Below are 23,741 nucleotides of genomic sequence, written 5' to 3' on the forward strand. Positions count from 1 at the left end.
GTATTGTCACTGTAATTAGTTAGCTAATAGATTAATCATTAAAATTAAAACACTCTTATACAAACATAATATAACTATCTATGTTAACGTTAGCTATATGTCAGTTGGACACAATTTAATTCCTCCACTTTTGCTAAAATAACTCATAATGGTCATTTTGGGGTATTTTTTTTTTAAATTAATTAAGAGAAAAAGTATGAATATCAATATACCGGTATGTTTTCCGCTAGAAGGAGTTGGATGACACGACGGCGTCGTCGCAATCCTCTCATTCTCGCGTAAAACAAAGAGCAAATACAAGCAACAATAAACACAATCACATTCATTTTGATGAACAAAGCAGAAATGTAATTTTCATGGTCGACAATAGGTGGAGGGAATGCTCTGCCTTGGGTACAATTCACAATTTCACAGAAGAAGAAGGAGGAGGACTGAGATGTTTGATCGTCACTTCCGGTAAGTACGTAAGGCAGTGCGTGATTTGAGACAACACTCCCCCGTCAAATTTTACGCACTATGCAAGTAAGTACGTAGTGTACGAAGTGCACTTCCCTTAGTGCACGGTTTGAGACACACTATTAGTCTCTCTGACTTCTAAACATTACTATTAGCCTCACAACAGGTGTCCTGTACAGAATAAGCCTTTAAATCACACAAATAGCAGTTAAAATCCCTCCAATTGAAAATATATAAAAAGTTGATATAAAACATCATCATGTTGAGTTGATTCTGAACCCATCAGCTGTTAGATCAGCTGAGAGGCCGGCGTTTGCCCCTGGGTCCACCTGGGCAGTCGGTGGAAAGCAACTGCTGCCTTGATCTCGTGAGGTCATCGTTGTCCACGTGTGCATGACGTCAGAACGAGTCGGGATCAAGTCGGACACAAATCTAACGGGCGGCGATCGCTGGTGATAGATTCTGCTCAGACCGTCTCCAACGAGCCTATTGACATTGATTCACCTTTAATAATATGGACCTCCATCTGGTCTTCAGGATGCCAAAGGCCCTCTCCACAACACACCTCGCTCTAGACAGGTGACCGTTGAAGCGGACCTGGAGTTCGTTATGGAGAGGCTGCCTGTAGGGAGTCATGAGGGTGATGGGTTGCCTGAGGCAGGGGTAGCCACCTGGTCTTCAGGATGCCAAAGGATTCCTGAAGACCAGATGGAGGTCCATAGTTTTTAAACAACAGTCCTGTTGCATACTTCTGTTTTTCTATTGGCTGACTCAGAGTCAGCTGTTATAAAAGATACAATAAAAATTGTACACAGGATAATAGTTAATGATTATTTGCAATGAGTTGGATGCCAGACACACACACACACACACACACACACACACACACACACACACAGACACACATTGGGGCCTATATATTTATAATAGCCTATGGCCTACATACACAGTACGGCTATATATACTGAAGAAAATTATAAACGCCCCCATTCTTCATGAGCTGAACTCAAAGATCTAAGACTTATTCTATGTAAACAAAAGGCTTATTTCTCTCAAATATTGTTCACAAATCTGTGTTAGTGAGCACTTCTCCTTTGCTGAGATAATCCATCCACCTCACAGGTGTGACATATCAAGATGCTAATTAGACAGCAGGATTATTGCACAGGAGTGCTTTTTGTTTTTGTTTTTTGAAGTACGTTTACATTTATTTCACGTCATCAATGTATCATTAAACAGAAAGTTTAGCCACGTGAAATGGGTAACCCCAAATAAGCTACTAAAAGCTTTTCAGAGGGGGCCCGATAACAATAACCAAACAACAAATAATATACAAACCTACCTACAAACCTGCCTTAGGCTGGCCACAATAAAAGGCCACTGTGTTCGCTTAATGCAAGATCACTGAGTTGTTATAAAATAAGCATGAAGTTGGTGTGAATTGACCCTCGCAGCAAACACAAATCCTGAAAGTATATTGTTGAAGTAGTACTAGTATTACATTTCTCTCTGCAACACAAGTATTTGTGTTTATTTCTTTCATAAAAATGTTCAAATTGTCTTTTTGACTGGATGTGAGCAGAATAAACCTGATTTATCTTTATGATCTCTGAAAAAAAGTAAATACATTTCTTAAAGAGATACTTACCCAAAGAGATACTTACCCAAAAACAGAAGATTTACATCCAGTTCTGTGTGATGGCAGTGTGTGCAGCTGAACGCTGTTTGGATTTTACTCCAAAAATAACCAAAAATAAAATTCCAAGCCGACAGAAAAGTACAAATAGGAGTGTCATCTGTAAGGACGTTAGACTGTTTATGAAGAACAATCTTTAGTTGTTTAAACATAAAAGATCCAGAGTCACAATCCATTAACTCCTCCACATTAAAAATGCAGAAGTGTGTTCAGACTATCAAATCATAAGGTTTATAAAGTATACACTATGATATTGACATAAACATCTGCAGCATAAGAAGCAAAAAAGAAAAATAGATTGTGACTTGTTTCTGAAAGTCCTGTTGTGTCTAAATAACGGTTGAAAAGACGGTGGATGTTCAGGCTCTGTGTTTGGACTTCTGTCTGCGTGCTGTCCTGGGAGCCAATTTTTTGTTTCCCAGGATGGTAAAGGAATGTCCCGCCCTACACTGCCTAAGTATTGATTTAATCAGATGTTATCAGACCCATATATCAGCTGGTACACACTCTCCAGTTGTTTTATTATGACAGAGTAGCTGTCAAAATGCTCTACATGTGATCTGTTGCTGATTTTAATTAATCATAAAATCAAAAAGTTTATATAAAACGTCATCATGTTGAGTCAATTCTGAACCAATCAGCTGTTAGATCAGTTGAGAGGCCGGCTTTTCCCAGCATGCCCTGGTTCTGCCTGGGTCTTGCAGGTGGTGAAAAGCAACTGCGCTGCCTGCTCTCAAACCTGCGGCCGCCTCGATCTCGTGAGGGTATCGTTGCCCACGTGTGCAGAGCAAGTCGGACACAAATCTAACCGGCATGCACTGGGCGACAATCGCTAGTGATCAATTCTGCGGAGACCTGGTTCATCTCCAACGAGCCTAACTGTACGTACACACCGCCGCCGACTTGAGCTTCAAAGTTACAGGAAGTCATTCATTTCCAATGGAAGCTGCTTCTCTCAGCTGCAAGAAGCAGCAAGTCTGTCGGCGTCGCGTTTTGGGCATGTTGAGTGACCAGAGCTTCAATCAGAAAGTTGAAACTAGGTCAACTTTATGGTAATGAGCTATGACGCGGTTCGGCGGCAAATGACCAGCAACCAATCGGAATATAGACGTCCTTCGCGCAGGCTGATTCCAGAGAAACATAAGATGTAATCTTTCGTTCCTACCAAAACATTAGTTCCGAAAAAGCTGCTGGGTTCCCTATCATTTATGATATGACGTTGTTTGTGTATAGGGATAGTTAAAAAAACACGAGGCATGCAGGGGTAAAATAGCTGGTATAGTTGCTGTCTCTGGTGAGTTGGTGAAGTGCGTGATGATGATTTTTATTATTTAAATAATAATGGAAATAGAGGCTATACCAGCCAGTGATACTCACAGAATTGATGTCGGTCCTGGAGGGTGTCATGAACCCAAACTCTCCGAGTCCGACGTCAACGTCTTCTCCACTAATACAATAAAGCAGCACCAAACGATGATCTATAATGATCCAGTGATACACATTTGAGGATGAGCGCAACTTTTATAGGATCTGAGAACGCTTTTTTTTTTAAGCAGGAATGCAATTCATTTGCTCACGATAACACCAATTTGACCAATTGAACTATGCAAATGCACAATGCATTTCACTTACAAATCAATGCCAGTTATTGTAATACAGGCCACACAAAAACTAATAACAGGGCTGGCAATTCTGTACTACAAACGGCCAGGCCATGTGTCCTGATAACAGCTAATTTGTTTGTTTTTTCAGACCAAATGTGACCAAAACGGTTATAAAAATTCTTTCATATGTCATTATAAAAGGTTTCTAGTGTCAATGTATTGGCCATGCAGTGGCTGCTTGTGCTTTTTCTTCATTGTGTGTTTCTGGCGCCTTGTGTGCTTGGCAGCTACTATAAATAAAGTAGTAAAGTATGATCGAACATAGAATGCTGCCATGTCAGAGAGGCCAAAGCATCAAAAGCTTCCCCGTAATTTTTTGACAAGCATCCTTAACAGGGCTGCCAGAGCTTCTTTTGCAGCTCAAGTCGGCGGCGGTGTGTACGTTCAGTAATGATTCACCTTTAACCCTTTATGGGGCAGGTAACCATTTTTAGTTACTTCCGCACACATTCAAAATGCCCTCCCCCTGCCTCCATTTGGAGTTGTAGAGTCATGTGGTTTTCTCTCAGCCAATCAGGGGAGATCAAGCTATCTGACAGATATTGACATCATGGCATCTGACCAATCAGCAGTGGCCTGGAGCACCTCAAACACAGCCATCTTGCAGAAATCTTAAATATTGCTTTTTTGAACCTGGCTTCTCCCACAGCTATGGTAATTACATCATAACTAAACATGGTAAGTTGATGTAACTCACAAATTATTTGGTTGAATAGTTGTGTTAAAGATTGAGATTGTTGTTATTTGCATAGCATTTCTAAAAATTAGCATAATGTTTGGCTGAAAGCTTAATGCACCATATTTGATCATATGCCCCTTTCACCTAAGACTAGCATGAGTGGCACAAGTGTCCATTTTTAGACATATGCCTTATGAATGTATGTTTTTTATTATAGTTAAATGGCATACACAAGTGATTTTTGTTAGTGTGAGGCCCAGTACTGTGTGAATTGATTTTAGCCGCTAGCATGCTAGCGGTTAGCTAGCACTAGCATGCTACCTCATTCTCAATGGCAAAACACTGCTACAACACACACAAGTTCACCATAATCTACAAAAGAACTACTTACATCTACTACTACTTACATTACAACAACAAAGTTGGAAGTAACCCCATGTAAACCTATTCTGGTACAACCTCAAAATACAATTATGAACCTGAAATGGTCATAGTATGGACACTTTAACAAATAAATCAAAGTTGGCTTAATATTGACTTAAAAGCATATTCCTTTTGCAGCTGAGAGCTGGCACCAACAGCAAAGAGGCCCACCAACAGAAGGAAGCCAGAACCCCGGCGAACCCTCTGGAAGAAGGTTGACTTGGACAACCCACCCCTGCCTGAATACCAGCACATTCCCTTAGACTTTGTCCAAAGTCCATTTGATTATTTCAGCAGGTACTTCAGTCGCAAAGTAATCTCGCACATAACATATCAAACCAACTTATATGCAACCCAGATGAACATCAACACCACCTTTGCCACCACTGAGGATGAAAGTATGAACTGTGTGGCTATACTCATCTACATGGGGATTGCTGAGCTGCCCACCGTTGATGACTACTGGGCAATGGACACCAGGGTCTCCCAAGTTGCAAACCTGATGTCATCCAAGCGGTTCAAGTTATTGAAGAGGGTTATCCATTTCAATAACAACGCTAAGATCCCTGGTAATCCTTTAGTGGCCTAGAGATTGTGTGATACCTCAAGAGCAACAACTGCCGGTACACAGGAACAGCCAGGGACAACAGGACTGGCAATGCTCCACTCAGGCCCATTAAAGAGATGGAGAAGAAGGCTGTCCCTCATGGTACCTGTGACTACATCACCAGTGATGATGGGATCCTGATTGTCAGATGGAAAGACAACAAGGTTGTCACTCTGATGTCAACAGACATGGGGGTAGAGCCTTGGTCCTCAGTCTACAGGTACTGCAGTGACACCAAGAGAAATGAGCAAGTGAGCTGTCCATATCTCATCAAGAATATATAATGCAAACATGGGAGGGATTGACAAGAGTGACATGCTGGTCAACCTCTACCGCACTCCCTTAAGAGCCAAGAGATGGTACATGTGACTCTTTGCATATGCCATTGATGTCAGCCTCACTAATGCCTGGATAATGTATAGGCGTGACAGCAAGGCTCTTGGTGTGAATGATGGCCTGTCACTGAAGAACTTCAGGATCCAGGTGTTCAAGACAGCCAGTAGCTCAAAGTCAATGACATCTCGTCCCCGCAGGAGCTCAGCACCACTGCCAGGCAGCTCCAGCTCCACCTCTGCTGATATCCCCAAGCCTATCCGGGGACACCGCGGTCATGTGCCACACTACTCTGTGCGGTTTGATGGGTCACTGTTCCATGCCCCTGTCTACAGCAACAGCCGCCAGACCTGCAAGCAATGCAGCAGGAAGGGGAACATCATGATGTCAAACCTTGTCTGCAGGGTCTGCTAGCTCCACCTGTGCATCAATGCTGAGTGCAACTGCTTTGTCAAGTACCATGAAGCAGTTGCCTAAGTGACTGAACTGGCCTGAACTGGACTGACACAAGAGAAGAACTTAGTTCATTATGCAGTGTTCCTAAATGGTCTATGACAGTGGCCAGTATTTGTACCTCAGGAGAAAAAATGTTCTTATAGTTTTTATACATGCACTTTTTTAAAAACAAAAAAATGTTCTCATAGTTTTTATACATGCAGTTTTTTAAAAACAAAAACAAAAGATTTTTGTATTATTATATTTATGATTTATTTAATTTTTCTTTGATCAATTATAAAGTTTTTTCACTTATTATTATTTATTTACAATTTATATGCCAATTTTATTTATTTTATTTACTTCTTATTTGTTACTGTTGTAACAAGTGGGCTTGTTATCTGTTCCAGAAACTGTTCCAAACTGAATGTTATGTGTATTTGTTGAATATGTGTTTTTCTTGTATGACAGTCAAGCCAGTATCAGAACCTCAAGACAGAGATGTCTCTAAATAAATGTTCCTTGCATTTTGTGTCGTTTTTCTCATATTTTTTTAAAATTCACTCTCGTAATTTTTTTACCCTAGACGGGCAAGTGCTCATATATGGTAACTTCATTGACCTTGATTTGCAATCCAAAGATGAAAAATATTGATAACAATTTTTTTTTTTAAATGTCCTGTAACATCCCCCATTAGCTTTCTGAGGTTAAAAATTTCTAAAGATTTCAATGAGTGCGGGCGGGAACAACAGTCCTGTTGCATGCTTACGCTTTTCTATTGGCTGACTCAGAGTCAGCTGTTATAAAAGGTTAAAAAAAGTACACTGGTAATATTTAGGATAACAATGGATGACTAACACACACACACACACACACACACACACACACACACACATGGACACAGACACATACACACATACACACACACAGACACAAACGCACACGCACGCACGCACACACACACACACACACACACACAGACACAAACGCACACGCACGCACGCACACACACACACACACACACACACGGACACAGACACTACACACTACACACACACAGACACAAACGCACACCACGCACGCACACACACACACACACACACACACACACAGACACAAACGCACACGCACGCACGCACACACACACACACACACAGACACAGATACACACACACAAACACAATCACAGACACACAGACACACACACACACACATTGATGGTTGCTCACAGTCAAATTCAAGGTAAAGAAAGTATTACATGTCATTTAGCTGAATGAATAGCTAAAGAAAGTAAGTAAGAAAGTGTATGAAGTAACAAAGTAACATAGCTATATTCCTCAGATCTATCTTCTGGATCACCAGGGAAAAATGTAAAAAACAATATCCGCAGATTCTGTTTTGTTTTGTTTATTGGACACATTATTGCAAAAATATTTCAAATATCAAGTTTCATATTTGTGAAAGATTCAAACTCTATGAACTCAAATGAAATAAGTCTCTTAATATTGTGAAATGTGAAATGATCAATAAATAGGACACACTGAGATCATAAATCAGACAGAAACTCTACAGCAGATTACTTGGTAACAGGTAATAGACGTTTATAACAGACGTCATGTTGTTATAAGCAGATCTAAGTGTTAATTCATGACGTGGAAGCTGCTGTATTTACACATACTGAATTATAAGCTGTAATCATATAAGATATATAACTATATTATAGTCTGTTATAAATATTTACTACATGTTTATGTACTGATAATACATGCTAGACAGGCTTTAACAGACTTTAGACTCATGGATATGTGGAGATGTAGAAGAAACTAAAAGTGCAGTTTGTTGTTTTTAATGTTGATTATTAACAGAAAGTTATCAGAAGTCAGAAGCAGACTGCTGCATCTACAGTAGCTTCAGACGGCTGTTATTATCTGTTCCCATGGTAACGGTCGCCGTTAGCGTGGCCAGGACCGTTCTGGTGTCTCTTCTTAACGGTTGGTTGTAAAATTGGTTGGTTAGGTTTAGGAAAAGATCATAGTGTGGGTTAGAATGATAATGTTTGTGGCGTTTAAGAACATTATGTAACCAACATATGTTGACATTTACACATTCACACTAGACATGAACACCGGTCTCCAGGGTGAAAGTTTGGAGTTTGTTTGACACATCCACCCCGACCCAAACTGTAGTGCAGAAGACCGCCCATCTGTAATGTTCTCAGTCATCGAATGGTTGTTATCAGACTCATAGATGTGGTCAGAAGAAAGTTATGAGAAGTCAGAAACAGCCTGCTGCATCTATAGTAGCTTCAGACGGCTGTTATTATCTGTTATCTATCCCATAGTAACGGTCGCCGTTAGCGTGGCCAGGACCCTTTGGTGTTACTTTTAACACTCTGGGAGTCCCATAGTGAGTGGTTATGTTTAGGAAGCTGTCATGCTTTGGGTTAACCCTTGTGTTGTCTTCCTGTTGACCATGCGACTTTTTGTTTTTCTGGGTCAAAATGACGTTTTGTCACTTTTCCCGAGGTTTTTTGTCACTTTTTTTACAACTTGTTGTGACTTTTTCAAATGTTTTTGTCGATTTTTTTCTGAGCTTTTCTGAAGTTTTTCTTGTTTTTTCAACGTCCTATCAATTTGATCTTCAAATGCTATAAAATTGAACCAAACACCCAAATTCAATGAAAGTAGTGAACTGATCATTAATTTAACTTGTGAAGAGCGTTATTTTGTTTGACAATTTGGTTGACAATTGAAAGAAACAATAACTTCTGATATAGAAACTTTTTTGAAAATGGGTCAAATTTGACCCCGAGGACAACAGCAGGGTTAAAATACTAACATTGGTGGCGTCAAAGAACGTTACGTCATTAAGATTATAAAACAACTAATGCTGACATTTGGTTTCACACTCGCTCCCCGACCCTCCTCCTAATGCCGAGTTCTGTTTTTTATACCACGTCACACGTTACATCATTGTGGTCGAGCAGTTGCTCTGAGCGTTGACAATTGGGCGATCCAGCTTACCAATGCATGATCATGCATAATCCTACTGATGAAACCTAGATTTCTGGCAAAAGTGTGCACACTTGAGGCTAAAGTCCCCAAATTCTTCAAAAGTTCGTCAACTGAATTTTGGGGGAGCCAAACAACATGACTTTCGTCTTACTCTCATTAAGTTGAAGAAAGTTGTTAGTTATCCAGCAATTATTGTCTTTCAGGAAGAGAAAAAGGGACTTTAAAGAGATTTTAGAGGCAGGTACAGCTGTGTGTCATCAGCATAACAATGATAAGATATGTTATGTTTGTGAAGAATGGAGCCCAATGGGAGCATGTACAAAGAGAATAAAATTGGAGAATACCAATGCATGATAATGCATAATCCTACTGAGCCAACTAGGACGAAGAGTAGGGCCTGACCACCTGATATATCTGGTCTTGATATCAACACCCATTCAATCAGCTGAGAACATTCAGAGCGAGTGATGCGACTCTGGACTTCATGCAGCAACAGATTCATTAAACAAAACTCAGACTAAACGAGCAGCAGGTAAGAGTTAAAAAGTTAAAGAAGAATCCTGTAGAATCAGCAGTGATAACTCAGTCAGTCAGATATATCTGTCTGATTACATTTAAAGTTTTCTGAATGTTTTCAGAGAGTTCTCTGATTTCCTCTGCAGAGTGACAGGTTTTTAAGACTTTGGGATTTTTGTCTTCTTCCCTATCTTTAAGATGCGTTCTGAGTGTAAACTTGCAGAACCTCATGAGTCAAATATTAATAATAAGAACCTGTTCTTATAGGCTCATTTTTAAAGTGCTGAAATGTTTTGTAAAATGTTTAAGTCACAAACACAAATACAAAACACAGAGAGGAAAATAAAATCCGGAATCAAAAAATCTCAGAGTAAAATCTGGTTTTCATAAAGTGCCGTCCTCTTCTTCGCCAGTTTTCATCATCAGACATCATCTTCATGTCGTCAGTTAGTCGTCAGCTTCTCTCTCACTGGGAGGGAAAGATCAGAGGTCACTCTCACATCCCTAACAAATGCTATAATCATTATGAATCATATTTCTCCATATCCGTATATCTGTATCAGTGTCTATGTGTATCTGTACCAGTGTATCTGTATCAGTCTATCTAAAGCTAACGGCTTCACTCACTGTGTGCAGCTGTGTTCGGGGGCAAAGGTCACGCCTCTCCCGGCTCGGTCCTGTGATCCACTGCTGCTGCCGCTGACCGACCTCTTCCTCATGATACCTGAACCACAGACACATTCATTTTATATTACAGAACAGTAGTAAGACTTTATCTCGGTCCATATCAGGAATACACATACAACAAATCAAAACAAAGCAAAAGAGATTTTTAACAAAGAAAAAAACAACAATCATCGTTGTTTAATCATCAGATTAAACAATTATTTGTTAACGCTCTGTAGTGCATAGTTTCTGTCTCCCCCATGAGGAATTCTAAGTAATAACAACAAAACTGTTAGCGCGTCCACATGATACAAGCCTTCACCCTCCCTACATGTGAAGTTGACGGATGTACAGGAGCTCTATCTGTCGGTATAACTTTATTTTACAACATGATTGAGCTAGCAAAACAGTTTTATGTTTGTATGTGCATTTATTCAGTTTGGGAAATCCCACAATCTCTACAAAGCTAACGTTAGGTTAAGTTAGCCGGCCTACTGAACAGGGAGGGTGTCATGGCTGTGTATGTTTCAGTTTCCCGTTTTATTTTGTAGTCTGTTTTCTCCCTTGTCATGTCTTGCTTTACTTCCTGCCTTGTGTTTTCCCGCCTTTGTGATTGTCTGCCCCACCCTGATATGTTCAGAATCAGAATCAGAATCAGAAATACTTTAATAATCCCAGGGGGAAATTATTTTTTGTTACCACTCATATGTATACAACAACATATACAATAGCTAGAGCAGGAACAGGCAGCATGCAGCTTTCGCGCATGCGCACATAGAACTCTCTCTTAACTCTCGCAGGGACAGATACAGCATGACATGAAGGAGAGGAGAGGGGAAAAAAGCAACTCTCAGACTATCCTCATAAAGATAAGAACAGTGTGGGAACAGGAAAAAACACCTCAGCACGTAAGCACACAAACAGTACATTTGCACTGCTGCACATAAACATAACATAACATAACATAACATAAATGTACAGTTGCACATTTAGCGGCGAAGGCGTGGGACTGGGGGTATAGGGTAGGGGGGGGAGTTTGGCCTGCTGAGAAACGCACAGCCCGGCAGCCCCACTAGTGTCCCAGTCCGCAGAATGTTATAGCGATAACACAGCATGTTGCCGTGGTGACACCAAGAGCATCTTGCTTGCAGAGCCCCAACAGGGTGACTGTTTGTTCCAAGAAACGGCCTTGGCAAGGCCGTTCAGGATAAGGGAGCCGAAAGATTAAATTAGTTTAGTCTACACGAATGGCTGCTCTAATTTAAACATTCATTCTATTGTCCAACTGTAAAATTGTTCAACTGGTCAATTTTTCTTTCCAAATCCATGACCTTCCTCATGATGGTATCCAAGCCGCGGGTCATTACCATGTTGTATTCCATCACGCGATTAATAGTTCCAGTTTGCGAACTGATCGCTTTCTCAACAGCTTCAGTCAGGCCAGGCAGCTTCCTTGGGCTTTGGACAGCTACCAAAGTCTTTGTATTTTCTCAATAAACCAGAGCGAAGCATCCTCCAATCAGCAGTATTCCAGTTATCATGGTTCTGAATAGGTAGATATCCTCAACGTCCTCCACGGAAAGAGCAGAGAGACACACGACACGCCATTTCTCCCAGCCGTCCATCGTGTACCCCGCAGCAAACGTCCCGTCAGGACATGCTGGCTCACCCGAACCAGTGCTCCTCCTCAAGAATACAGTGTCAATTGCACTGAGAGACCAGTTAATCAATTCCATGATTTTAGGTATTTGTAGAGCCTTGCAGGGAGAGTCTCTAAAAAGTTAACAGCAGACAAAACGAGACAAGATAGCAAGCAGGGTAGGCCTGAATGTTACACCTGTTCCTGAGCCCTCGTGTAAACCGGTCCCTTGTTTCACCTCGTTACCTTGTGTATTTAGTCTCTGTGTTGTCTTTGTCTGTAGTCAGATCATTGTATTGTATTGTATTAGTGTGTGGAGTCTCTGTGTTCCTGTTTTTTGTCTTCCTGGACGTTTTGGAACTGTTTTGCCTGCTGTCTTCTGGGCCCCATTTCAGGTAGAAGGTTTACCAAACTCTGAGTGCACGTGCACCACCACAATAAAAAGGCAGCATGAATGGAGCCGTGATACTACGATTCACCATGGTAACAACCACAAACAAACTGGTCGGCGGAAATACTCATGCGCACAAACAGCGAGTTAAAAAAATGTATTCATGCAGATAACAAGCTGCGCTAAAATGCGCCTGATACAGACTGAATGAATGAATGAGGAAATGAGAGAGTTCTGTGTCAGAGGGAGGAGACTGAGAGAAGAAAACCTGCTCCCGACCAGGTTAGGTTCACAGACTCAGTTACCATAGTAACTGACTCTGAGGTGAAGTTACCATAGTAACTGACTCTGAGGTGAAGTTACCTCTCTTTCTGAAACAGAAAACCCAGAGTTTCCCTCATCTCAGGGTTAACTAACTCAGAGTTTTCACTAAACCTGCCTCCTGACACGGGGCCCAGGACTCCTTTTGTTGTATTGATTTTGTTTCATTAAATCATCAAGTTCACCACTACCCTGCCGTCTCTGTATTTGGGTCTGCCAATTCTCTGAATCCTGTTACAGAGGGACTAGAAATGCTTTTTTTATTTTGAAAAGCTATTTGCCGCAATATGAATAGAATTTTATCGTACCTTATTTTGCAACAGAGTGTGAGATTTAACATCATGTTATTGGTATTTCAGTGATGTTAACGGTCCTAACCGCATCACTGTCATGCCAATAATGACGTGAAATCATTATAACTAGTTGATGTGTTTCCTCCTGACCTGTAGAGGGCGGCATGTCCAGTCTCTGCAGGCTGTTTTTGCGAGGAGGGTAGTTTCCAGTTTTGGAGGGGCGGCGGGGGCGGTGGTTCATCATGGCGGCCTGAGAGACGATACCAGGGGGCGGGACGTTACCCTTCCGCAGGTACAGCTTCTCGATCTCTGTCTTCTGATTGGCCTGCAGGTTCTGCACCTCCGCCTGGTGTCTGGGATTAAAGTAATTAATGTGGGATTTTATTTGTTAAGAATTCACCTTTTCAAGAAGAACGTGTTATACCTTTCAGTTATATTATTATAACTATATATATTATATAGAGTTAAATTATCTTTAAAATTGACGAACACGTTCAATTCATGGCTCAATTTAAATTTAAAACATAGTCCCATGGTAATCCACCGCTCTATTGCTCTAAAAATATTTGTATCGAACAATCACCTTTCCCGTAGCTCCTTCAGCTCCTCCCACAGCTCCTCGTTGTCGCTTTCTGATTCGTCGGAGCTGATGTAATGTGCCACGCGGCTCCGTGATTGGCTGAAGCTGCCGGCCAACCCCTCCCACAGGCCGACACTCAGCCGCCGATCCCTCCTTATCTTCCTGTCCTCCTCTTCCTCCTGTCCTCCAGAGTTGTCATGGTAACCATGAGTTTGACCAGGTGGGGAGACAGTCACTGTGCTGACGCTGCTCTCTGATTCGCTCTGCTTCTCCGTGCTGCTCTCTGAGCTCTCTGATTGGTTCGACACAGAGGGAGGTGGGGAGTGAGTGGTGGGTATTGCCTGGTTGATGTGGCGGATCTCCTGATCAAGGACAGCGGGGGTGTCTTCAGATGCCGTCACCTGGAAACGACCAACGTTATGGACGGCCGGTTTCTTCACTGACAGAGAAACAGAAGAAGGTCTTTTAACAGCAGTAGAGGTGAACTTCGTCCTGCATGGGGGAGTAAGCCCTGACTGCATTATGCAGATCGAGGAGTGGCTCAACGTGGGTGGAGCTAAACGTTTGACTCCGCACACTTGCCCAATAGCAACCGGAAGAGGAAGAATGTGTGTCTGAGGGAAAAACCCTTTCACCCCGGAGACCAGAGATTGTTTCCCGCGAGTCACATTTGCTTTCTCCGTTCTTCTTTTCCTAAACCCAACCCCGTTCTTCTTTCTGAGAAGTTATTTCAAGTTAAGATTTATACAACTTTTACACAACAATCTCATTCAATTAGTGTGTATCTCATTAGTATTCAAGTCTTCATGGCTTACGATTTGGACAGTCATGTGTTCCATTCTACTGTATACTAGTCATTTGTAGCACAATGTAGTCCACCAACTCAATTCCCATAGAGTTTCAGTCAAATGCAGAGGGGTTATAGCATATTTAGAATAACTGGAAAATAAGATATCAAAAGTCTTTTGATGTTGATGGGTCACGTCCATCAAAGCAAATTAATGTAACTGATAAGCTACCAAATACTAAACATGAACTTATGTTGACAGTTTCAGATAGATTAATGGTAATTCTGGTTCATACTTAATTTAAAAGGTGATATTGAGTAACATACATTGAACTTATCAAAAGCAGGTGTTTGCTTTAGTGTCTGTCATGAAAAATGATGATTAACAGACCAAGCTACTTTAAAGTATTACTGCTAGACATGACATAGAGTCAGGCATACATCATATTGTTCCTACTGGCCAACAATTTTAGGAGACATTAGTGTAATTAATAATTTAGTTCAATAAATGTCAGTCTACACATGTAATTGCAATAATATGAAGGTTAGAAATATAGTTTAATTGTTGAAGTACCCTTGTTGATGAACAGCAGCTGCATATTGTTACATCCTGGTGTTGAATCCTCTACAGTAAAACACAGTCACACTTTACACTGGTTAGAGTTAGCTGTCAACATTTAACCGTGTTTAATCCAGCTACTAGCTAGCGGTAGGCTAACATTAGCTGCTGTTGAGTATAGTGTTAACTAGCTAGCGGTAGGCTAACGTTAGCTGCTGTTGAGTATAATGTTAACTAGCTAGCGGTGGCTAACGTTAGCTGCTGTCGAGTATAGTGTTAACTAGCGTCCGTGCAGCGGTGTTTGTGTTTCCTGTATCGTCTGTTTATATACAAAATGTTTCTTTTGATAAAGCATGACATGATCAAATATAAACAGTCGTCATAATATCTATATATATATATATATATATAACCTGGTAAACATGACACGTTCTTATATATGCTGAACCATCACGTTTCAAATATGGTCAAAAGAAATGCTGGATCACACGATTATAGGTTTTTTTTACACCCATATGTCCTGAAACATTATCATGAGCTGCATGTATTACCGATGTCTTATATTTAGTAGACATTACAACTTGCACAACTGGATCACCACTAAATCCCTCTCTGTGTGGACGCCACACTCTGAACAACAGGTCATTCTGTATGAAATACCCAGGTGTAACGTCTACCTGAGGAAATGGCAAAACCTGTTCAAAAATATCTTTCAAAGACTTGTCGGCTCTTTGTTCGTTCACTAACTCTAACCGAGAAATAGAAAGATCAGTTGGCATTGACAGTATAAACTTTTCCACATTAAAAGGTTTTTCTGGAACCTTCTCACTGTCAGCCAGAACAGCCGTCATAGCACGAGTCACAACACAAACCGTAGAAACATTTTGCTCCAGATTAGTGGCCGCTTGCGTCTCTGAAGACGAGACTGCCTTGTCTATTTCAGGGACCTCTGGAGTTTCTGAAACAAAATCAGACATACTTATGTGTATTGGCTGGTCAGGTAAGTGTACACCGTTTTGTCTCACATCATCTGGCCACACACGACCTCCTACCAGGTCATTTCCCAAAATAAAGTCAATTCCGTCAACTGGCAGTTCTGGACGAACACCTACTTCTACTTCCCCCTGTACCAAACTACATGACAAATGCACTTTGTGCACAGGCAGAAACATAGTCCGCAGACCCATCCCCCGAACGGGAACACAGCTACCTGTGTCTGATAAGGGAGAAAAGGGCCAAATATTTCCCCTCACAAAACTTTGCGACACTCCTGAGTCTCTCAAGATTTTTATTGGAACTCCTTCATCACTACTTAGCAGCTTCAAAAAGCCTTCAGACATAAGTGGAGCATAACACAAGTCAATCTCTGAAGTATTTACTGGTTTAACTTGCATCTGAAAAGGAGGCAACAGTTCTGCTGCAATACCAGGTGTAGGCCTCTGAACAGTGGTAGCCAAACCAGCTGACTTAACATTGCACATCTTACTTTTTTCTTTTAGTAGAGGACATTCTTTTTTCCAATGACCAATTTAATGGCAATAATTGCACACAGCAGAGTCACTTTTTTCTTTAGCCTGTCTATCCAACTTTGGGGACATAAACCCTGCCTTGGGAAATTGTTCATTGTAGTACCGCTCACCAAAAATACGTTTGTGTGGCAACACATTCATCGGCTAGCACTGCAGCCTCACTTGGACACTTAACCTTGTGTTCATTAACATAGGTCGCAACATAATTGGGCACAGACTGTTTAAACTGTTCTAGAACCACTAGATCACATAATGCCTCAAACACCAGAAGAAGAGCACCAACGATTAAAATGTAATGTCAAATCCCTGGCAAAGTCAACATGTTGTTTGTTCCCCAGTCTTCCCGCAGCCCCTGAAGCGTTGCCCATATGTCTCAGGAACAAGCTCATATGCCTTCAAGACAGCTGATTTTACCGTATTGTACACTTTACAGGCTGCAGAAGACAACGCTGAGTAAGCCTGCTGTGCTTTACCAGTAAAAACACACTGTAACAACAAAGTTCGCTCCTCATCCTGCCAGTCTCTTGAATCTGCAACCCGCTCAAACAAACTGAAGAAAATCTCCACATCACTTTCATTAAACTTTGGTAACAACCTCAAATTGCTTGCAACATCAAAACATACACGAGGCGTTTCCAAATTCAAAGCTGATGCAGAAATTTTACCCTCTTTCAGCAATGTTAATTTTTGAACTTCTAAATCAAATTTCAGTTGTTCCTTTCTGAATTTGATTCTCTCCAATTCCTGTTCATGTTCCATTTTCAAAACCAATAATAATTTTTGTTCTTCAAATGTTAAAGCAGTAGTGGAAGTAGTTACACTACTCTTACCTCCTTCGTCCCAACACTCCCTCTTCCGTCAAGTTGGCCATAATGACACACTTCAGGACCTCCTTTGTGCACCTGAGGTCAACATCAATGGAGTAATGCTGAGAAAACTTCAGCTGCTCTTTATTACATCGCTCCAGCAACTCAACAGATGGACCCTGAATGAAATTCTCAACAATATTAGACATAAACAAATCAAATGTAGCAAACGTAATACTCAATGTGAAGCAAACAAATTCTCCCAAAACCCAAAAAGCCCAAAATATATATAAAGTCAAACAAACTGGAGCCTCCCCATTCTACACTAACTAGTACAACAAACTAGCTAACTAAACTCATCCCTAGTCTTCAGACAGGTACAGGTGGCGGGTATTTATTCACTATAAACCAGTGGGTCTGAAAAAGCCCCTGCTAAGCAGTTACCCTCAGAACACCACGGATGTGATCCTGAGCATATAGCTCCAACCACTTTCCCCGTCACACTAACGAAGTCCCCTGCAACAGACTCTCTAATAGAACCTGCTGCTAAACCTCACAGAGAACACCAGTTAAAACCAAGGGGGTAAGCTTCGCTTCAGAGCTCGAATCTCCTATGGCGCCATTTTGATGCTACAAAGCGATCACCCCCTGTTAGCATTCCATTGACTGCCATTCATTTTGACGTCACTTTGACAGAGAATAACTTTACATCTGAAGAGTTTAAAGACTCTATTTGTCCATTGTTTATTTCTAAAGAAACACGACAATGTAGAAAAGGCTCCATTACCTTGTACCTCACGTTATGGCTCCGTAGCAGACGTTTTTATAAAAATTGGGGTCATAACCACGAGACTTACTGTCTCATAGTAGAGGAATTACCGTATAGTACAGGAAAAGCTCTCAGGCAGTTTGGACTTCCATTAGCTGTTTAAGTTTAATTACTAATGTTAACTATCATTTTAGTGATCAGTAATTAGCCTGTGTCCATGTTATCTCCTTACATATACCTACGCTCTCCGTCTCTGCTAGATTGGGAATGATTGAGATTTCTCTTGGCACAGCTACCAGAAGACTTCCAACTTTCAGACACGTTGCTCACGTCACATTTACGTCGTCTCTCTCAGTTGGAGGCTGCTCAGTAACGCTCAGCCATCACTGGAAAAGTGCTTCTAAAGGCCTTCACTGGTCTCCGTCCAGAGACACGGGATCTGTTGGTCCATTCTTATATACTGTCTATGGTTAAAACAAGGCCACACCAAACATTTAAGCACTACTTGTTTACCTCAACGTTGAGCAAAAAAAAAGCCCACCTTTAAAGTCTTCAAACAAAACACTTACCAACTAAAGTCACATGTGATACTCCACTCCGACATGACAAGATAAAGAATTATTACCAAAGGCTGAGTTGACGAGCCCCCATGTCACGACCTGGCTCAAAGGCATGACAAAAGGTGGAGACACACATGGTTGTTCAATTAAATCCAGTTTATTTATATTAACAAAGATAAACGTGCAATCAGTTACTCAGTAATATGTGTAATGTATGGATGTGTGTAAATGTATCAAAGCTAGAACGCAAAAGTAACTAAACCAAAAATCCAAACAAACCAAGCAACCTTGAGGAGGGAGAGAGAATGACTGCCCAAGCACTCCTATTTATAGACATGTGAGCAATCAGCTGATCCAGGTGTCAAGCATCAGTCCTCATTAGCCAATCCCCAGATCCCAGCAACCAGAGGGACTTAATAGGCCTAGGAGCCGTCACATCTTTTATTTTGGGGATTTTACCTCCTGCCTGTGTGTTTTTCAAGTGTGTGTGGACGTGGTAAGTAGGCTTGGGTATTGAGTATTGAGAATTGATTGGAACTGGGACTAGCTTTGCGATTTTCCCGGAATCGTTCAAAAGTTTAAATTTCGATTCCTAGTTTCAATTCACAGTCCGTCGACCGGAAGAAGAAACCGCTGAACACCAACGAAGAAGCGTCCACCGGAAGTGTTGGCATAACCGAGCGAGTCGAACATGGATAGCGTGCGTCGGCGGTCCAAAGTGTGGCTTCACTTTTCTAAACAGAACGAATTCTCTCAAATGCAAAATTTGCGACAAGATTGTTTCGTGCATAGGAGGTTGCACGTCGAACATGATAAAGAACCTCCGAGTTCATGGAGTAGAAAAAATGTGTGCCCCGTCTTTGACGCGCTGCGCCGACCGTCCTCCGCTGCCTCTTCCTCTGGCTCCGATCCCCAGCCTGGCACTGCAGTGACTGCACTGCAGTCCGAATCCGGTAAGTAAAACAATACATATGCAATAAATAATATGTCTTGCGCCAACATTGAGGCAGCTAACAAATTAGCCCACGTATTTTTTCATAGACAATTTACGACCTGAGATTGCGAACGTTAGCCAGGCTGGTGACTCCACGACTCTGCGATGTGCTGAGCCTACTCCGTTCACCGTAGCGGCAAGGGGGAAGATGTCGGTGCAACAAAAGGAAGAGTGCCACAGAAAGGTCACTGCACACACCGTGAAAAGGCTGCATCCCTTTTCAGAGGTGGAATCACCAACATTTACGTTAGTTAAGCAATAACGATAGAGCTAAGCTAATTGATACTGAGCTAGGGTGCGTTTCCCAAAAGCATAGTTGCTAACCTGTTAGCAACTTAGTTGGTTGGCAATGGGAAATTGCATTGTTAGCAACTATGCTTTTGGGAAACGCTCCCCTAAACAGTAACGGCAACATTACATGTTTGTTTATGTTTGCAGGTACATGGTGAAAACTCTGAACCCCAAATACACACCACCTTCCAGGGATTACCTGTCAAACACATTAATCCCATCGTGGTACAAGGTTGAGAAGTCTAACATTATGACAGAGCTCAGTGAAGTCAACGCTGTTGCACTCACATGTGATGGCTGGAGTAGCATCACACAGGACCACTACCTCACCATCACAGCACACTACATAGAAGAGGGCAAAATGCAGCAAAAAGTGCTAAAAACAAAGGCTGTGTACAAAGCACAGACCGGTTGTGTTGTTGCAGAGGAAATGTGTGATGTGTAGTGATGTTCTGTCAGAGTTTGGCATATCTGATAAAATTGTAGCAGTCACTGTAGATAATGCTGCCAACATGGATGTGGTTATTAAGCGCCTGCGATTTGTGAAACTGTGCTGTTTCGCCCACACACTTAATTTAGCAGCACAAAGTCTATACTCCCTAAATTCAGTGAGTCAGTGGGTGGCCAAGGTCCGAACCATTGTTGTGTGGATGAAGAGGTGCTCAATGGCCAAGGTGGTTCTCGAAGAGAAGCAACAACTTCTACGTAAGACACACAAAGTTCACTTTAACTGTTGTGCATTGACACATAATGACTTTATATGTCTGATCTATCTTATTATTATTTATGAGCTCTGCAGAGTAGTACTACAGTATTTGAATCCAATTTTACAAAAGTATTGTTTGTCTCCTAGGATGAAAAGCATCTGTTATATGACTTAAAATTGATGTTCTTGTTTTTGTCAGAGCTGCCCCGACACTCACTCATACTTGATGTGAGAACACAGTGGAACTCTCTGTACCTAATGCTGGAGAGATTCACAGAGCAGTACCCTGCAATTCAAGCAGCCAGCTTGGATCAACGGCTGAGAAAAAATATGGATAGGGACAGGTAGAGATAGATATACAAGTTTAGACAAAAAATACCAGTACACACAAAATACGAATTCAAAGAACAGTATTAGAGTGAATGTGAATGTGCTAATGTAGGGAGTGCATATGTTAGGTGTTTTGTTAAGAAAAAAAAGAGAATATTTCTAACTCCAATCTATGTGTTCTTAATTCTTTTACATACAGACTTGCTCGGCTAACTGAGGAGGATTTTAGGAAAGCTGAAGACTTCATCAACCTGATGAAGGTGCTCTACACCTCAACACTCTGCGTGTCCTCCGAAAAGAGTCCCACATGTGGACAGATTCTGCCTATCCTCAAAAAGCTTGAGGCACACCTGACTGTAAAAGAGGGAGACACAGTCTTTGTGTCAAACCTTAAAAAACAGGTTTGGGCAAACCTATCCAAGCGCTACCAGGTAAGTGACTGAGGCAGGGCACCTGGAAAGAAATTGTTCTAGAATAGAAATATCCTGTGGCTTGTTAAAACATTTAAAGAACGTATGTTTTGCAGAATGATGAGATCAGGAACTTTCTCAAAGGGGCCACTGCGTTGGATCCACGCTTTAAACATAAATTGGATGATGACACCATCTGGGACCAGATCCAGAGAAATCTGATTGAACAGGTGAAATGTCATTCATGCACAACTGTCCTTTTCAGCTATTAAAATCTAAGATCTAAATGCTAATTATGTTCTTTGTAGTCAACAGAGGAAGACGGTGGAGCTAATGGGGACACCATGCAGTCTGAGAATGAGGATGAGCAGGAGAGTGTAACCGGCAATTTCCACTGGATGCAGAACGTCTGCGGAACGTCTCCGGAACGTCGACGGAGTCATTAGGTTTCCATTAAAGTCAGTGTGTGTATTTCCACTGACTGCAGAACGTCTGCGTCCCGACTCCGTCCCAGCTCCGTCAGTCCCAGCCCTCCGGAGCAGATACCAGAGCTTCTATTTTTGACGGATGACGGAGAGCTCCGCAACAATTCAGCACAATTCAGATAGTGCGGGACAGGAAGTCGAGCACAGAAACAAAATAAAACATCCGGTTAATTTTCAAAATAAAATCCACCGTGCTCACGGCAGATCATATCTCCCTGCACTACACCTTGAAAACACAGCACAGAGTTGTTTCCCCTCTACTCCTCTGGATGGAAACTAACTGTTGGTTTTGTGGTTCTGTTTATAGAAACTAAATCCTGTTATATCGCGCAAACATACGTGAATTCGCGAGATCTCATGGTCGGCTGGCTGCAGCTGTTACGCAACAAAGTACGGTATTGACGGACGTGAAGTGTACGATAGCTGATATTATATAGGTTTTCAATTTAAATAATGATCATGCCTTGAATGGAGGTTTTCCCTTTTTTTAGTGATAATACTGATAAACCTTTTGTTTTGTTTTTTAGCAACAGCCTCCCTGAAAACTGCCCAGGAAGACTCCACTGGAGGAGCTGTTTGCTGAGGAAGAGGCACAGAACATAGCGTCACAGCAGAGCTCCATGTCCATCAAGAAACGAGTGGAGAGAGAGCTGCAGATAGACCAGGAAGTTCCACCGGTCCTTATGTCTGAGGACCCTGCTGCATGGTGGTGGAACCAACAAAAGACTTATCCTTTGTTGTCAAATCTCGCTTTCTCCTATTTATGCGTTCAAGCTTCTTCTACACCCAGCGAACGTGTTTTCTCCACAGCAGGAGATACTATCTGTCCAGAACGCCTGAGAAGGCAGATATGATCATTTTCCTAAACAAGAACTGTTTCTGATTTTATAATGTACCTGCTGCTAATCTGGACTGGGTTTTACAAGTTGTTTCTTATTGTTTATTTGCTATTCTGCACCAGGTTAGCCCATCAGTGGGAGCACGGTAACATGTTTAAGTACCTGCAGCATCATACACTCATGTGTAAATGTGTTTTCATGAGGTTTTCAAAAATAAAGCTCTCTTGAGGAAAGTGTACCCCTGTGAAAATATATTCATAAGGGCCTGTTCGTTATTTAATTATGGGGCCACCGGAGGAGTTTTTTGGCCTCTAACCTAAAAAGACGTGACCCTCCCCTCGTCAGTAATAATTTTCCTATGACCCTCCAAAATGATTTAAAAAAAAAAGAATGACCCTCCCCTCGCGTGCAAGTTTGCACTTAGCAAAGAAGTTCAGATACCATTTGATTTTTACAGCCATGATGTACAGGAGTTAACCTCTGCATTCTCATCTTACACATGACACTCCTCTGTTATGGTGTGGTGGCCATTTCAGTAGATTAACTCACTAACACTGTTATGGTGGGGGGGCCATTTCAGTAGATTTACTCACTAACATTGTTATGGTGGGGGGGGCCATTTCAGTAGATTTACTCACTAACATTGTTATGGTGTGGTGGCCATTTCAGTAGATTAACTCACTAACATTGTTATGGTGGGGGGGCCATTTCAGTAGATTTACTCACTAACATTGTTATGGTGGGGGGGGCCATTTCAGTAGATTTACTCACTAACACTGTTATGGTGGGGGGGCCACTTCAGTAGATTAACTCACTAACACTGTTATGGTGGGGGGGCCACTTCAGTAGATTAACTCACTAACACTGTTATGGTGGGGGGGCCATTTCAGTAGATTAACTCCCTAACACTGTTATGGTGGGGGGGCCACTTCAGTAGATTAACTCACTAACACTGTTATGGTG

The 23,741-nt window shown here is 41.6% G+C and overlaps 1 protein-coding gene and 1 long non-coding RNA gene across 2 annotated transcripts; both read right to left on the reverse strand.

The window, feature by feature from the left end:
• Nucleotides 1–9,531: 9,531 nt before the first annotated feature.
• On the reverse strand, nt 9,532–17,088 carry LOC118494168. Its single transcript, XR_004896261.1, has 3 exons — nt 17,076–17,088; nt 10,447–10,449; nt 9,532–9,782 (listed from the first exon to the last, which is right to left on the reverse strand). It is a non-coding gene; the product is annotated as an uncharacterized LOC118494168 (long non-coding RNA).
• LOC118494167 (serine/threonine-protein kinase WNK4-like) lies at nt 13,147–14,249 on the reverse strand. Its single transcript, XM_035997031.1, has 2 exons — nt 13,717–14,249; nt 13,147–13,486 (listed from the first exon to the last, which is right to left on the reverse strand). The coding sequence occupies exons 1-2, from the start codon at nt 14,232–14,234 to the stop codon at nt 13,180–13,182; spliced, it is 825 nt and encodes a 274-aa protein (XP_035852924.1). The 5' UTR covers nt 14,235–14,249; the 3' UTR covers nt 13,147–13,179.
• Nucleotides 17,089–23,741: the final 6,653 nt, after the last annotated feature.

The sequence above is a fragment of the Sander lucioperca genome, chromosome 21, assembly GCF_008315115.2.
Source record: "Sander lucioperca isolate FBNREF2018 chromosome 21, SLUC_FBN_1.2, whole genome shotgun sequence".
In the NCBI taxonomy this organism is placed as follows: Eukaryota; Metazoa; Chordata; class Actinopteri; order Perciformes; family Percidae; genus Sander; species Sander lucioperca.

Bases quoted from the DNA above. Each gene is read 5' to 3' on its own strand.
- LOC118494167 (XM_035997031.1), bottom strand. From the start codon at position 14,234: ATGCAGTCAGGGCTTACTCCCCCATGCAGGACGAAGTTCACCTCTACT. The intron at 13,487-13,716 runs GTGATTGTTCGA...CTTTAATCCCAG, and splicing joins CTGAAGGAGCTACGGGAAAG to ACACCAGGCGGAGGTGCAGA.